The sequence below is a fragment of the Cheilinus undulatus genome, linkage group 2 (assembly GCF_018320785.1).
Source record: "Cheilinus undulatus linkage group 2, ASM1832078v1, whole genome shotgun sequence".
NCBI classification, from domain to species: domain Eukaryota; kingdom Metazoa; phylum Chordata; class Actinopteri; order Labriformes; family Labridae; genus Cheilinus; species Cheilinus undulatus.
This window is the reverse complement of record NC_054866.1, coordinates 12,980,114-12,996,977: the sequence shown is the minus strand read 5'-3', so window position 1 is coordinate 12,996,977 and position 16,864 is coordinate 12,980,114. Positions and strand designations below refer to the sequence as shown.

General features: G+C 39.8%; 1 protein-coding gene across 1 annotated transcript in view; it reads left to right on the top strand.

The window, feature by feature from the left end:
• The window catches only part of epha4l (eph receptor A4, like), a 94,433-nt gene extending 78,094 nt beyond the window's left edge, over nucleotides 1–16,339 (top strand). Inside the window, exons 12-18 of the mRNA XM_041803560.1 lie at nucleotides 134–195; nucleotides 2,196–2,405; nucleotides 2,517–2,666; nucleotides 3,071–3,267; nucleotides 6,503–6,661; nucleotides 7,857–9,035; nucleotides 14,912–16,339. Coding sequence (XP_041659494.1) covers nucleotides 134–195; nucleotides 2,196–2,405; nucleotides 2,517–2,666; nucleotides 3,071–3,267; nucleotides 6,503–6,661; nucleotides 7,857–7,971 — 893 coding nt within the window. The 3' untranslated portion in view covers nucleotides 7,972–9,035; nucleotides 14,912–16,339. The remainder of the gene's footprint in view (nucleotides 1–133; nucleotides 196–2,195; nucleotides 2,406–2,516; nucleotides 2,667–3,070; nucleotides 3,268–6,502; nucleotides 6,662–7,856; nucleotides 9,036–14,911) is intronic.
• The last annotated feature ends 525 nt before the right edge of the window (nucleotides 16,340–16,864 follow it).

The window sequence follows — 16,864 nt, the reverse complement described above, 5'->3', positions numbered from 1 at the left end:
ACGGGACAGAGATGGATGGTCCACATTCCCCTGAGAGCCCTCCTGCTGTGTCGGGCTGTGATGTGCATCGTTTACCTCTATAATCATCTGCCTTTCATCCTCTCACTCTTTTCCTCTCTCTCTCTCTTTCTAGGTAAGCCAGTGATGATTATCACCGAGTACATGGAAAACGGATCTCTGGATGCATTCCTGAGGGTCAGTCATGCGTTTCTGTCTGCACATATGTGTGCGTTTTTGTGAGAGTGCGATACAACCCAAGCATGCTGATCCCATCTTATCGCTGTAATGTCATCCCCCCCGAAATTACAAGTGTTCGTTCACAAACATTTGCTCCTAATCTTTATCCTCCCCTTGATCGACTTAATGCTTTTTTCTGACAAGGTTGGTGCAGGTTTTACCTTCAAGGTTCACTAAACCTCTGCGGTGCTACATTTCCCAAAGAATTAAAACACAGAGGATTAAAAGAACCCACAGTAATTTAGATGTAGTGTCATTTTGATGTAAATAACTTTGCAGAAACACGTCATAGATTGCAAAAACACTATGGATTATGTCTTTTTTTATGCTACTATGATTTTATTAATCAAGATGTGCATATATACCTTGCATTTATAAAGAATTCAGACCCTTTTAAATTTTTTTGTTTTGTTATGTTGCAGCCTAACGCTAGAGTTAAAAAAAAAATGTTATTCTTATCAATCTACACTCAGTACCCCATCATGACAAGTAGTTCTTTACAAAAAGACTTTAAATTTAGCTCAGGTGCCTCCCATTTTTTTCAACCTTGTTGACTCTACATTGTTACCTGTGAGGCCTTCTATAGAGGTGCACTCCAATCAAGTTGTAGAAATATCTTAACAAAGAGTGATAGAAATGGGAACCACTTGAGCTAAATTTCAAGGGTCTGAATAGTTATGTTAATGTGATATTTCAGTTTTTTAGTCATGATGGGGTACTGATTGACATTAGTGAAAATTAAAAAAAACAAATTTCAATTGTAGCGTCAGGCTATAACATAACAAAATTGAAAAAAGTGAAAGGGCTCAAATATTTTCAGAATACTCTGTACATCCATGTATCCATGCACATTAAAACACAACTGGGAAGGGGAGCAGGTGGCCTAGTGGTTGGGGGCGCTCCCTGTGTGCGCGGGCGGCCCGTGGGTTCGAGTCTGGCCTGGGGCCCTTTGCCGCGTGTCTCGTCCCCGCTCTTGACCCTGTTTCCGACTCTGTCCACTGTCCTCCTCTATCTAGTAATGGCACAAAAATGCCCAAAAATAAATCTTAAAAAATAAATAAATAAATAAAAAAACACACAACTGGGAAAACTGGGGTTAAGTTTCTTATCCAATGACACATTGTGGTGGACTGATGGAGCTGCGGATCGAACGCCTGACTTTTATAGCAAAAGATAGATGGCTTTACCTACTGATCCACAGCAATCCCAACAACAAATCTGGACCTTTCTTTGTCTTCTTAAAATTGCCTGTTTTCTTTATCCATCCCCTCTAATTAATGTGCATGTTTTATTTTGATTTTACATATTGGACCACAGACACAAGCACTGCTTCAACCAGTTTTTAATATTATAATTCCACAACTACAACATCATTCGGCTGGACTGGGAGACCACTCTCCTACCATTTGTGGGAATGATGTTGGTGGTGATTTCACAGAATAGAGATCCTAGAGAAACTTGCGTGATCAAACATGAAATGAAAGACGGTCTACAGCATCAGCTCTACTGTAATATGTTTTTTTGACTAGGGGCACAGTTGTCTGTTTTTATGATCACTGCAATGTTTGTGAGCTGTAAAAATATTCAGCATCCAATTGGTGGTTGGCTTTTGTGAATATTACACTGGAGCAGCCCCACCTGGAACTGTAAATATCAACCATGCTTGGTATTTTGATTCAAGATCAGGAGGCTCTGACTCGATCAAAAGTTGTAAATACACCACACACTCAAGGATTTTTGGATAATTTGCCCCACTAATCACACGATGGATGCAAAATGGGCCCGAAATGGCACCTAAAGTCATCTATTGTGTGGCCATCCAGTTTTTAATCTTTAACGAAGCAGAGTTTGCATGCAAAAACAAGTATTGTGACTGAGTGGATAAAAACACTTTGAATTTCACACATTCCACAGTATCAAAGGATTTAATGTCTGCTTTCTTTTTCTTTTCTCTGCAGAAGAATGACGGTCGCTTCACTGTGATCCAGCTGGTCGGTATTCTGCGCGGCATTGCGTCCGGGATGAAGTACCTGTCAGACATGAGCTACGTTCACCGTGACCTGGCGGCTCGCAACATCCTGGTCAACAGCAACCTTGTGTGCAAGGTGTCCGACTTCGGCATGTCACGGGTGCTGGAGGACGACCCCGAGGCTGCCTACACCACCAGGGTGAGTCTGTGTGTGCGAGCATGTGTCTGACTGAGCCGTCAGTCTGTTCGTGTGTCACCTTCCTTGTCGGCTTTGTCACCTTTCATTAATCAGCTCCTCTTTTCATTTCAGGGAGGGAAGATCCCCATCCGCTGGACGGCCCCGGAGGCCATCGCTTACAGGAAGTTCACCTCAGCCAGTGACGTGTGGAGCTACGGCATCGTCATGTGGGAGGTGATGTCATATGGCGAGAGACCATACTGGGACATGAGCAACCAAGACGTAAGTCTGGAGATATTTGATTATATGCGTATACTCATGAATATTGTATTAAGCTGGAATATTAGAGTTCAAACATAATGTGCTCTGGGAAAAAAGGCTTGATCATTTTACCTTGGTTATATAATCAAATTTGGCACAGCGGTGATAAAAACCCCAGCGGTCAATTACCTTTTCACATTACTCACTGAAGTCCTTCTGGAAATTTCTGTTGCTGTGAATAATGGGGAACAATTAATGTATGTGTAACTAAATTTGTTTGTGTAGGTGCCAAAAGTAAAGGCATTAAGAACTAAAAACTAATTGTAGAATTAGAGGCATAAACAGGTGAAATCAAACTGTCAGTATTAGCAAGCAAACACAGTCAGGAGCAAGGTGACTCACAGCCGCATTGATTTTCTGTCCAGGTGATCAAGGCTATCGATGAGGGCTATCGGCTGCCCCCGCCCATGGACTGCCCTGTCGCGCTTCACCAGCTCATGCTGGACTGCTGGCAGAGAGAACGAGCCGACCGGCCTAAGTTTGGACAGATTGTCAACATGCTGGACAAGCTGATCCGCAATCCCAACACCCTGAAGAGGACCGGGGGAGAGACGGCTGTCAGGTGAGAAAGGAGACGGAGCTATGCAGAGTAATTAAAAGTTAACTCGAGCTGCGCTTTTTAACTGGTGGGACAGGACCAAAGTGATGCTATCTTTAGTGTGTTGCAAATGGGGGCCTGAAAATACAGATGAAGTATAAAAAGTTGCAGAATTTTAAGTGTACAAAAGTGACTTTCAGCCAGTGTTAAATTTGTGAATTAAAAAAAATTTGAAAAATATTCAAGATCATGAGGAGGAATAGATGATATGAGCTGAATATAGATCTTACTTTACAAAATCTCTGACAAAATACATTTTAAGTTTTATTAAATATGAGAGGTTAAAATTTAGGGGGTTGGCTGCTGAGCATAAAAACAACATATTAGCTGAATTTCTAGCTAAAATGCTGGCGATGAAAATAAAAAACTGCATCAAATTATTACCAAAATGCTGTAGTTTTGACTGTCCTCAGGTTGAAAACCTTTCATTATGGATTTCCTCAAAATTATTTTGATGGACTGCTGTTAACAGTTGAATTAAAATACACACACAAAACACGTTATTTTAATTTGGTGGTATGGGGGTCTAGGATCCCCCTGCCCTTCCTGTGCATATGAAAAAAGCCCGAGGCAGGGAGAGAAGCAGAGCTCCCAGAGCAAAGCAGGCAACAGTGACAACAGAATGACATTGACTAAGTGAGAAACATAATAAAGGAGGAGCTGGGGTGGAGGAGGATTGCAAAAGGTGGCAAATAGAAGCCAGGGTAGAAACAAGGCAGAATGAGTGTGATAAGTTACTCACATGATGGTAGTGAATCAGCTGGCCGTCAGCTGATGAGGGCTTGTGTATATCAGCGCTTGACTCCATGGGGAGCCTGAACTAATGCTATGTGCTCATCTTTACAAGTGAAGTTTGTTTCAAGACAATTAATGTTTTGGCTTAAGGTATGGAGGCTTACCAGAGGCAAAAACTGTGTGCATAGATGTCAGTCTTGTCGTGTAGGTGCATCTCTTGCTGCGCTGTGCTCTAGCTGTCCAGGAATGCTGAAATCCAGAGTGAAATGACAGACAGTAATATCATGCTGTCACAGTACCTGTATGAATATTTCAAGGCAAAAAGACAGCAGAGCTTTATTAAGGCATGGTTGCAGAAATGCTGTGAAAACACCTTGAAACTTTAAAAGGTTGAAATAACTAAAATGTGACTGAAACTAATTAGCATTTTCCATCTAAAGACCAAATCTAAGATAGCTGCCAAGATCCACACATTCAAACTTGAATAATTCTCAGCACATTGCATTTGTATAACCTAATCGTCTAGACCTCTCACACCCAAACAAGCACAAACATCCTCCCTGGCTGCTGTTTACATTCACCGTTAAACATTATCTTCCAGCAACGCGTGGCTCTTTTCAGCACAAACACCCTCTGTAATGGATTTCTCTGCAACCGCCCTTTAATGGTGCAGTATAATCAGGAATGTAGCCGCTCTAACTGGGGGGAGAATTACGATGTAACGCAGAGTTAAAAACAAACATGACCCCACGGCTCCAACACCATTACTCTGAGCAGCTAAACGTGTTAAGAATGACCTACGTGTGTTTACAGACTCAATGCAAGCCGCTGGGAGTCTGTTTGACTTTAATGAGCATGTGAGCACATGAGAGCAGGACGCGCACACACCTAATGGGACAAAGTAAGAGGGGAGTCCATGTGGAGTAATTAGCAGAGCTGAATCCTATAAATGCACTTTTTACATTTACAAGAGAGAAGAGGTGTGCGTCTGTGAAAAAGGGATCTCCATGCATAATCTCTTCCACCTACTGAGTAGAGATCACTTTAGTCTGACATCCTGTTCTCACAGTTTAATTTAACATCCTTTTTAAAGAAGACAGAATGATAAAGAGTGAGAGAGCCAGCAGAGCAGAACGACTCCGCCACCGACGCAGACTCACGGGCCCCGTGTAAATGTTTCATGGCCCACGGCGGTGCTGAAACAGAGAGGAAGGATGGGAAAAAAGTGAGAGAAAAATGTGAGAAAAGGGAAAGGTATTCTGCTGATGAATTCCTGAATGCGAAGAGAAACTCAAGTGTGTGGTAAAATTCACCAAAGTGTAACAGGGTTATGTGTTTTCTTTAAAATAACTATTAACTAAGTGTGTCGGTCACACCCTGGAGGATCCGTGTTTGCCTTGGCTGGATTTTTCTAGTAGGAGTTGTGAATCTGTGACACAAAGCAAAGCAGAACCTAACAGAGTTGCTGACAGAAACAACCGGAGATATATGTAGCGTGGTGGATTTTACAGCTCGTGGAAAACGCTCTGTCATCACACAAGGTGTGCGTCGTAGAGTATGCCTCTGATACTACAGCATCACAGCCGGGAATCAGGACTCTGATTCCCGTAAAGCTTCTCCTTGCAGGAGTTGTAATGAATCAATGGCGTTCCAGACTGTAAAAAAGTGGATCATTACCTTTCAAATCCAAAGCACTTAAACAGAATGTAACTTTTACTGTCTCATTGCACAGACAGTTGCAGACATCATGGTGCAGTTGCATTTAAACACTGACAGTAAATGCGTACTACTGAAGTCATGAAATTAAAGGGGACAAATCATGAAAAACCACTTTGCAGTATATTTGCACATATATTTAGGTATCTGATGCATCTGCTGACTGGGAAATATGCTGGCTCAGCCATTTATTGTGGCACACCAAAGTCTGGAAACATCAAATCTGATGACCTGTGCAGATTTTAGGCTCTCTTGTGACTTCTAAATGAGTCATTATAATACCTACCTGTCTCTATCCACAGCCAAGGAAGCTCACAGCTGTACTCATGTCCGCACACCAAAACCAAGCGCTCTGAGAAAGGCTGTAGCAGGTTTATGCAGGGTCAGAAACCTCCTCTGATATTTGATCCATACTTAAATTTGACCAGGCATTTCATTAAGACCAGTGACTTTCATCTTGTCTTGCCATTGGACCCACCACCACCACCTTATAGTGAAATTTTGACCCAAATATGGAGATGCATGTTAGCTTAAATTTGACTCTGTTTCATCATAACATACATTTTAGTTTTTTTAAGATCTGTGAACACTGACTTTCTCCCAGATATTTCTATAAAATTTTTTAAGGCACCAATTTTTTGACGCAGCGAGAACAGCTCCACAACCCACAGCAAACTGTTTTAAAAGTTAGAAAAGGAGTTTAATAAGTCATCTTTAATCCTCCACTTTTCTTTCTCCCACCCTCCAGGCCTAACACCACCCTGCTAGAGCCAGGGACCCCCGAGGCGACCTCGTCCGTGGGTACAGTGGAGGACTGGCTGCAGGCCATCGGCATGGAGAGATACAGCGACAACTTCACCGCTGCTGGATATACCACTCCAGAGGCTGTAGTCCACATGACACAAGAGTGAGTGATGAGGAAATATGAGAAAAGAGAATAGGATTGGCAAAAAATACACTAAGAAAGAATGATGAGATGCCTGGTGGGCAAGAAAGGCTTCCTCCCTTTGTACACGAGAGAGAAGCTGACGGTCTTGGTTGCCATTGATGTGTTTTATTCTTATTTTTATAGTAAAAGAAAGTTGTTTATCATCCAGATGCACTAAACCAATGAGGAGACAAGCCATGTTATACTCCTACAGAAAGACAAGCAAAGGAAAAGACACGAAGACAGACAGATATTGTATTATTGCTCTGAATACACTGAGCAAAACTGTTTCAGTTGCCACCTACGCGTTTTAACTGGTTTATGTCCCTTAAAAAAAAGACATCTGATTTTCACTTACTAATGAGGAGTAAAGCCCAGGTTGAGCTTTTACAGAGCCTTATCTAAGAAAGAAAAACAAAAAAGGGAGCAAATCATGGATAAATGCAAATGCATCAAGCATCAGGACCAATTACTACCTCCTCATGAGCAATTATGACCCAATTAAAAAATATATATTTAACCACTTATATGTATTTAACAAAATGTGGCAGTTTGGACCCTAAGTGGGACAAAACATGATTAAAAATCACACCATTACAGAAGGACATGCATGCATACATTTTATTTTAATTCATTTTCAAGAAATTTCTTAGTTATCTGGGGAAAACCAGCTTTGATATCCATGGAAAAGGAGGCAAATACGTGGGTCCCGACCCACCAGTTGAAAACCACTGCAACTGACACCAGTGCCAAAAAGACTTCTCCTAATCCGATCATAAAATATTGTGTTAACTTGAGCAAAATTTGACAACTTTTTAGCCGACATTACTGCCCAGAATGCTATAAAATATGCTCATTATAGCACCATGTAGAGTCTGTTATACATGAAACACCAACTTCAGGGAAATTTCCTATAAATTGTCAGAACTATAAAGTGTGAAAACAGGTCTTTTCTCAGCCATTTCTCAGTGAGATTAATGTCAGATTATTTCATCTATTAAGATTTCAGGATTAGGGTTGTTATGTTGGCTCATGAAATTCTTTACTCAGCAGTAAAACTGTCGGGCCAGTTTCCACTGAAAGGCTGTAAAATTCATCATGAGCGTCTGCTGTTCGTCTATTTGTTTTAGTTGTCCCTGATCCTAAAAAGGCCTCTTGTCTCCATCCTTTTCAGGGACATGGCTCGCATAGGCATCTCCTCGGCAGCACATCAGAACAAGATCCTGACCAGTGTCCAGGGAATGCTGTCTCAAATGCAACAGATGCAAGGCAGAATGGTTCCCGTCTGAGATTTAAACAAAGAAAAAAGAGGAAAAGGAAGCAGCGTGACTTCGTTTCTTATGAAAAAATAAATAAACAACAAAAAAGATTAAATATAAAAAAGAGACAAATAAACTATGAAGAAATAGTTTACCTCATCCATGCACTTTAAATTGGATTTAAAAGAAAAGAAGACGTAGAAGAAAAAAGTGATGAAAATGGCACTTTTTTGAAATCAGACCTTTACCTTGCTCTTTCTGTGTTGTTTTGGAAAATGGGACGCTTGGTGTGCACGATAGACGGAGGGACGGCTGGAAAAGTGCTTCTGAAAGGCCAATCTGGAGTGCCTTTAACGGTATGGAAAGAAAAGCGAAGGAGGGAGGGAATCATATCTTTCTTCCTCCTCTTGGGTAGAGTGTTTTTTCTGGAAAGTTCTATCTGGAATAATCCGCGGAGCAGATTTTTTTGATTTCTTGTGACTGCGTTTATTGTACATGAATTGTGACTGCAGGACTTGCAGGCTGCAGCGGCCACCATTGTTCCCTCTCAGCTGGATCTGTTTGATATCTCACAGTGAAAACGGAGGATCCTGACGGCCGTGTATAAACAGTGAACCTCTGAAAGGTTGAGGGTTGGATTCCGAGAGGAAACGGCGTTTCATGGGGGGCTTATTTGTGTTTTTGGCTCTGTTCTGGCCTTGTTTTTTCTCCCAGAACGCTCTCCTTTGTTGCCCTCAGGATGTTGCTGTGAGTGCTTTTGATCTTCCAGAGGATTCATTCCACTCCCTTGTCTTCCTCCCCAAAAATAAATGCCCTCCTACACCTCAGATAAACACAATATGGATTCTTCCATCCAGCTCCACATGTGAAAGAGAGCCCCTCCCCCCGTGCTAAAGCAAGACCCTCCAATTATCCTCGACGATTACATCAGCCTCATCAATTGGACGCAAATCTGACGGAGTTTATTCATGGGATTTTTTTGGACAAAAGGATGCAACAAAGACAAAATTGGTGCACAATGAAACAGTTTCATCATCATCATGGAGAAAATCAACAAGAAAATTATTCAGGGGATTAATCAACCCGTCATCAAGGTGAGAATCAATAGTACTATCTCAAACTCAGCAAAAAAAGCTTTTATAAGACAAAGAAAATAAAGATATTGGATTAAACCTCTCTTTTTTTGTTGCAGTCAGCTCCTAATATCATCTGTGTCTAGTTAAAGAGTGTCTAAAAGAGTCATTAGACCCCCCCCCTTCTCTCTCATTTCTGGCCCCTTAGCTCCAGAATCTGTTAATTAACAAGCCGGTCGCACCTCCTCATGCAGCCACAGTGGATCAATATCCACTGCTCTGTGATCAGCCGCATGCTGCTGGCATGTTAATGAGAAAAATAAATCAGACACTGGCTTGAAGTCGTGCCTGCTCGGCGCTGCAGTGGTTAGCACTGTTGCCCCACACCAAGATGGTTGCTGGTTTGACCGCTTTTTTGGACAGGGTCTTTCAGTGTGGAGCGAGCATGTTCTCTGCTTTCATGTGGGTATTCCAGCATTCTTCCACAGTCCATAAATATGCTGTGTCTGTTAATCATCATCTGTAGGTATGAATGTGCCTGCGTGACTGCCAGGGTGTATCCCGCTTCCCGCCCAATAGCTGCTGGGACTTCTAATGGGGTATTGATCACTTGCAGACATGTGACAACTATGATGTCACTAATTACAGCCGAATGTGAAAGTATCAGTGTTACCGTACTTTATTTTAGTGAGCCCTGATTACCTAGTAGTTTTGTAGAAAAAAGTGGTAGTTTTTTCTCTAGAATAAGGTGGTGCTTATCAAGTAATAAGATGGCATTTTTCCAAGTAATACCTCAGTGATATTAATGCTGCGTTCCAGGCAACCCATAACTCATGTTTTTCCCACCTGTAACTCGTGAAAGTGCACTGGAACGGCAGTCGAACTCGTAACTTCCCACCCGTGAACTCGTACCAGATCGATGTACTCCGAGTTACGACTTGTGACGTCACATCACTGCCTAAACAATATGGCAGCGTTTCAAAATAACGACAAATACCGTAAAATATAAAGTATAAGCTTCTGTTACCTTATGCGCCGTTTCCCCTCCTCCGTTTCACACAAATGAGCAAGTTGCAGGCCTCTTTGGTGATTGAAATGATTAAGCACAAATCTTATAATGTCTGCCATGTTGGTTTGTTTACATACCAGAATTCCTTGCGATCAAACCAAAGTTGTAATTTGCCTGGAACGCTTTCAGGTCGGAACTCGGAGATTTCAACTGGGATATTTCCGAGTTAAGGGTTGCCTGGAACGCAGCATAAGGATATATTTACCTAATAATGATGTAAAACTGACTGACAAATTCCTCTTAATATTTGGGCAATTCTCTGGTAATTAGGTGGTATTTTACACTAACTCTAACCCTTTAACCCTAAACCTAACCCCCCTATATTGTGGAAATTCTCTGCTACTTAAGTAGTAGCTTATCCTAACTCTCTAACCCTAAGTCTTACCCTCATAATATTGTGGCAATTCAAGGGGGTATTTTACCCTCATCCCAACCCTCTAACCCAGGGGTGTCCAAACTTTTTCCTGTGGGGGCCACATACAGAAATATATAAGGATGATGGGTTCACTTTCTTATGCACATTGATATTAAAGTTTGTAAAACCTAAACAATATAGGTTGAGATATGCTCAGTGATTTGGTAGGCTTAAATTGCTAGTTGATGGCTGACAAGGCAAATAGCCAATCATTTGAAAGGTTTTTGGGAGGCCAATCAGATTTCACAGGGCCCTGATTGGCTCTGGCTACCACTGGCTCCACCCCTGGAACGTCATTGGTACTGTTATTTACTGCTGTAATCCATAAGGGTGTTATAAATCAAAATATCTTTATTATTTTGGTTGCCAATATGTTTACTATTTATAGTTTTGTCTCAATTTAGTCCTGAAAAACAGCATAAAAACTTGTTGTCAAAATGTTTATTTATAGTATTAGCATGGTAGCACTGCCTTGTGCTGAAACTAAGAGGAATAATACAGTCTAACACACGCTTCATGCTTTAATGAGGGCCTTATTTCATGTAAATTAAACAATTTTTGACGGGCAAATAAAAAACGGGCTGTGGGCCACATTTGACCCTGGGCCATAGTTTGGACACCCCTGCTGTAACACTAACCTTAACCCTTGTAATAATGCAACTCTCTTGTAGTTATGTGGTATTTTATCACGTGCCTTCTTAGAAATGAGAAGATAATTTTCGGTGTAAGTTGCTTGATTATTCCCAGGTAATTTCTTTTTTTCTGGCCCACCAAATTAAAGTGAGTCCTTGAATTTTCAAGTGATTTTTGGTGTTAGGGGGTAAGGAGGTTAGGGCTAGGGCAGGAGTTGTGAAGAATACAATTAATCCCCCACAGGTGGCAACCTGGCTGTGGTTTGGTATGGGGACTGAAGGGCAATGTACAGGCTGGTGCATGCTGGGTCAGGACACCAGTTTTTCAAATCAAGTCATGTGGGGACAGGGTTGTTTGTTTTTTTTTGTTTTTTTTAGAAAAATATTTAAACATTCTGACTTTATCAAACCGGTGGCAAGTCATAAAGGGGCAAAAGGGTAAGGGGTTAAGGTAAGAATTAGGGGGTCAGGGTTAGGGTAAAATAGCATCTGATTACAAGAGAACTGCCACAGTCTTCCAAGGAATAACTTGACAATCAATATATTATTACCAGGTAAATACTTACTTAATATTACCATACTAAATCATCACAAAATAATTACATCTTATTTTTTAAGAAATAACTGGATAATTACCGCTTATAACTTTAAAAATACTAGACAATTAGGGCCCACTAAAATAAAGTGCTTCTATTAAGATTAGGTACTTTTTAGTCATTTATTATTTTCACAGAGTTTTGTAGGGTGGAAAGTATATAAGTAGAATAATATAAAAACAGAATCAGCCTTAAAAACACAAATGTCAGTGACTGTTTCAAAGGAGCTGAGTCACCCTGAGGGTGCCCCAAACAGAGGGACTTGTGAAGACAGAGGTGTTTCTCCACAAACAGCCAGTGATCTTAAAGCATACAAAAGCTTTCTGTCCACAGGAATGCCTCTTTGATTAGCTCTTTGTTGAAATGTCAAAATATGCTCAAACTACACAAAGATGTATTTGCAAGCACTCATTTTGTTTCAGCATCTCGTCTGTTTGAAAGTCCTCAGTAAACAGGGTCAGGGTTTAAGTCCCAACACCAGCATTTGCTTCTGTTAGCGACTCATTTACTTCTTCTGTTGTAGAAAATATAATGCAGGTATCTCTTACTAACAGTTCTGGGCTTACTGCAGGGATTTGTGAGCAATATTTATTTAGCACTGGCATCTACTAAAGAACATGTCTCTTGTGTGGTCTTGTGGATAGGTGGACTCCCAATCAGCCAAACAGAGATTGTCACAGCTCTGAAACACATTTAAGAAGAAATTTGTGTGGGAGACACCTTGTCTTAAGCCAAACAGCAGACAGTAGCCATGGCAGCAGAGATATTGTTAACAGAAATAATGTTCTCATTTGGATTAATTTGATTGAACCATAGAATGAATATTGCTTCATTTATGTTGATTTATGCATACAAATCAACAAATGCATAAATAAATAAGACATGGTAGTACTCAGCATATTTGAGATTTATCTCACCTCACACATTAACATGATTACTAAAGTTTATGTGGCATAATTTATTTATTCAGTGAGTTAATGTACAACAAACTAATGAGGTTTAAGGTATTTTATTTTGTACTTTAAAAGGTAAATTTGTTGGGCTGACAGGACGTTTGGCATGCCAAAAAACAGCAATACTAATTTACAGCTCAACACACATTCAAACGAAATAAAAGGACACCAGAAAAACCACTGCTGGTCTGTATTATTATAGTTATGTAATGAAAATGACCACCATGAAGTTTTTTGCTTGGTTAAAATGTAATATTATTGGATTTGAATTTAACTTTATTGTGATCAGTGTAACTAACTACTAGGATAAACTTTTTATTTATAGCAAATCTAAAAATATTATTAAATCAGCTTTTAGATTTGTTAGGACATTTTCAAACTTTTTTTTTTTCAATCTGTAAAGCAGTTCAAATGCAAAGATTACCACTTTAATCTCAGAAATGCTTAATTAAGACACAACTATCACATTAAAGTTGCTTTATTCCAAAAAAAAAATTGATGCAATTCATTATAGAGCAGATTTTTTGAACTCCTATGATTTTCATTGTATCTTTGAAATATTACCAGTCATCCTTAGATTTTTCGAGCCTTCATGTCAGGGCTCATTTGCGATAAAAAAAAAAAACATATTAAAGGAACACATTTATGGCAGCATACATATTTGAGGATTTCTCTTTATTATTATGCAATTTTAGACCCAGCATGCGTCCTTTGTAACTGTTGATTAGAGTCCTGTGTAAAATGTTCAAACTTTCACTTCATTTTAATGCAATCAGATGAAAGTCAACCTAGCAGTCTGCACCATGTGTGAAGTTATCCACTGAGTTTGTGACTTTGCACATGTGGCATGGGGTGGTCTGCAGGAAAGCCTGATGAGCTGATCTTATCTCTTATCTCCATCATTACAAGAAAATACCTGATTTTGCCACAGGTGTCCAATACAAAATGGCAATCTCTAGTAATTATGGTTAGCACATTGCAATGTGTCAATAAATACAAATTGTAAAAACAAATTTAAACCCAAAGTGAAAAAAAAAATTTTTTTAGTGATATTCCCAATGTTTTAGGAATTAATGGCATACATATTTACACCTTGCACTGTTAATATGAAGATAACACTTAAGTAGTTGAAAATAATCCAATGAGAGAGTGGATTTCTAACATTAAAAACAAGTGCTGAGCTAAAAATACAATGGTCAGAGTCAATAATGATACTTGATCAGTGTTAAAAGAGTCGAATCAACACTGAGTGGTGTGGATGCATATAAACAAGTGTCAGTATTAACTGTAATAGTGTTAATTTGAGTTTGTAGGTTTTGCTGTGTGTAAGTGTTAATGCTGGTCTGGCTCTTTGTGTCGGCCCCTTGATCGACTGGCAGCAAGTCCAGGTTTTGCCCTCCCTCTTACTTATTGACAGATGGGATTGGCTCCAGCCCCCCTTGACCCTGAATGGGACAAGCAGTGTAGATAATGATAGATCATGAAGGCTTAAGAAAACAGACTTAAACCCCATTTGGATAACTCCCTATACTTTCATACTAATATATCACAGAAATGAAAGACATCCAAATGCATGTTTATCCAGTTTTGTTAGGCCTGCAATGCTGGTTGGGCCACTTTTAAAAGGGCTGCATTAAAGCAGAATTAAGTCTATAAATCTTTCCGTATTAATCCATTAACTTCATTTAAAACAAATAGAGCAAAAATATGCAATACAAAGTTTTTGAACTTGAAACAAAAGCTGGAATAAATATTTAAAGTTCTTGAGCTGTAATTCATCAATTTCTCATGTTGGAATGTTACAGAGATTTACTTCAGTCTAACACACGCAGTGTGGCTTGACCGTCTGCTGAAAACACACAGAGGATTTATCTAATACACTAGATGGTTAAGTGTCTATTTGTGTGCTTTCAAAGTGGGCCAATAAATCAAGGGCATGTTTCATATATTATATACACACAACAACATGTGGTGCACACAAGTTGATACATGGTTGCCACGAAATCCATATTTTCTCCCTGCAGGGCGGTCGCTCGCAGCCTGCATGCTCGGGCTTTGGCGTTCGATTTTGTTTAGCAGATGAGTCGAATGTTCCGTTGAGCCGGAGCTGGAGAGCAGCAGTATTGTTGGTTGGGACTGCATGCCAAGTAGAAATTGTTTACATTCAAAACCACTGTGACTGATGCAGCCCCTTTTTATTTTCCTCCCTCCCCCTCTTTTTATTCTCCCCAGCTGCTGCCGTCCATCCTGATGGGTCCCAGCCTCGCTCGCCATGATCCAGATTCCTCCTCGGCTTCCTCTTTTGTCTTCCCCCTACGACGCTGAGGTGACAGATCCATCCCTGACTGTCATTGCGATGCGTCACCTTTACAAACCCCACGTGCTTGTGGCCACCCAGAAATCTACTGGAATTCCTGTGAATGATTTTACAGCATCATTAAAAAGAGACAATAAGAAGAATGTAATATAATCAAGAAGGCCTGCTCCAGCGGCAAATGTACTTTTATTTTCAAAAGTTTCATTTCATTTGTGACTTTTTTATTGTTTTGTTCTGTTTGCATGTAAAGTAACAAACGTTTGATTTGAGCGTGCGAATGTGATTGAATGTGGATGTGTGTATGGGTGATGTCTTTGAAGTACTATCAGTAATTGTGTCTGCTTTCATGCCGCTGCGGAGAAGGAGATTACAGAGATGTATTGTTTTTGACATAAAAAAAGAAAAACAGGACTTTTTTGCTTCAAGTCCTTTAAAAAAAAAAAGAAATGTAAAACTGTCGCTCCAGTCGTGCGAACTCTACTCAGTAACAGCATTTATACAACCGCTTTCTGGAATGAAGCCCATTTCCACGTTGGCCGCGACCACGACTTGCAAATGGACACATGGAAAGCATGAACACCCTCCTGAGTTTGGACTCTTTGAGCTCCTGAAAGGTCAAGGAGGAAATGTGGGAACTATCTCTCTCCTAGTGGAAGTGGAAGCAGTTAAATGATGCATATAACGGATCAGAAGTGTGATAAAAACGGTGTTTAAGAAGGGAAAAGCATTGGTTCCTTTTATTTTCCAGAGCACATCATACAGCTACAGGTTTAACCCAATGGACGCTATTCTTTTTCACCCTTTCTCTCTTCAAAATCTACTTATGTGAATGTTTTGAGCTTGTAAGTGACGCTTCATATAATACAGAAACACCTCCGTCCTTAAAACAGCTGTACTGCTCTCTCCCTTTCTTCAGTTCTTCTTTTGGGTTTTATCTTTCGACAAAAGGACCTGTATGGAAATATGCAAGACATGTTGGGAAGGAGAAGGAAACCAGAATGTACTGTAAAATACTTTTTTCCTTTACTTAAATGTTGGACAATTTAAAAAATGAAAAAGAAAAAAAAAAAAAACAACAAAGCAAGAGTTAATGTTTGTCATTGTATGCCTTCCGATGCCATATGATCTAGTCATGTAGATCTAACATTCAATCTTTTTTGTACATTTGTTTTTGACATGATCATGTTTTTTTGGCCTTGTTTTTTGTTTTATTTTGTTTTTGTCAAGGAGATCTAGGTACATGTAACTTATGTCATTTATTTATGTCCTTTTATATCTAGTTTGTAAAATAATAGCCTAAAGTGAAGAAAAATAAAGGGGTGCCAAAGTGCATTCTTAATAAAGTAGAAACAGTATGATCATGTTCTTGCTCCTCTGATTCACAAACACACCCACATGAACACTTACCGACCAAATCATTAGGTACACCTGCTCAATTGTTCATTTATCTAAATAGCCAATCACATAACAGCAACTTCCCGATTAATGTTTATTATATGAGAGAAATTATAGAGGGGTCAACCCTGATTTACAACAGTGTTGAAACAAAGAACAGAGGAAATTAAAGGAAAATACAAAGCATTTGTTTATGGTTTCTTTTGATCTCCAGAAGCTTTGGCTCATAGCCACAGCTACTCTTCCTGGGGTTCACAACACAATGAAACAGATGATCATAAAATCCTTTTTAATGCCTATTTTTTTTTTTATCATTATTTGAAAAGTTAACTGTGGATTATATGCAAGGGCAACTTGGGCGAGACTTTACATGACAGAAAATTTACCCCATTTTGTACTGCAAGCATCTGCTCTGCCATCACTGTTCAGAATTGCCTTGACTGCAAAGCAACTTAGACCAGATCAAAGGGAGT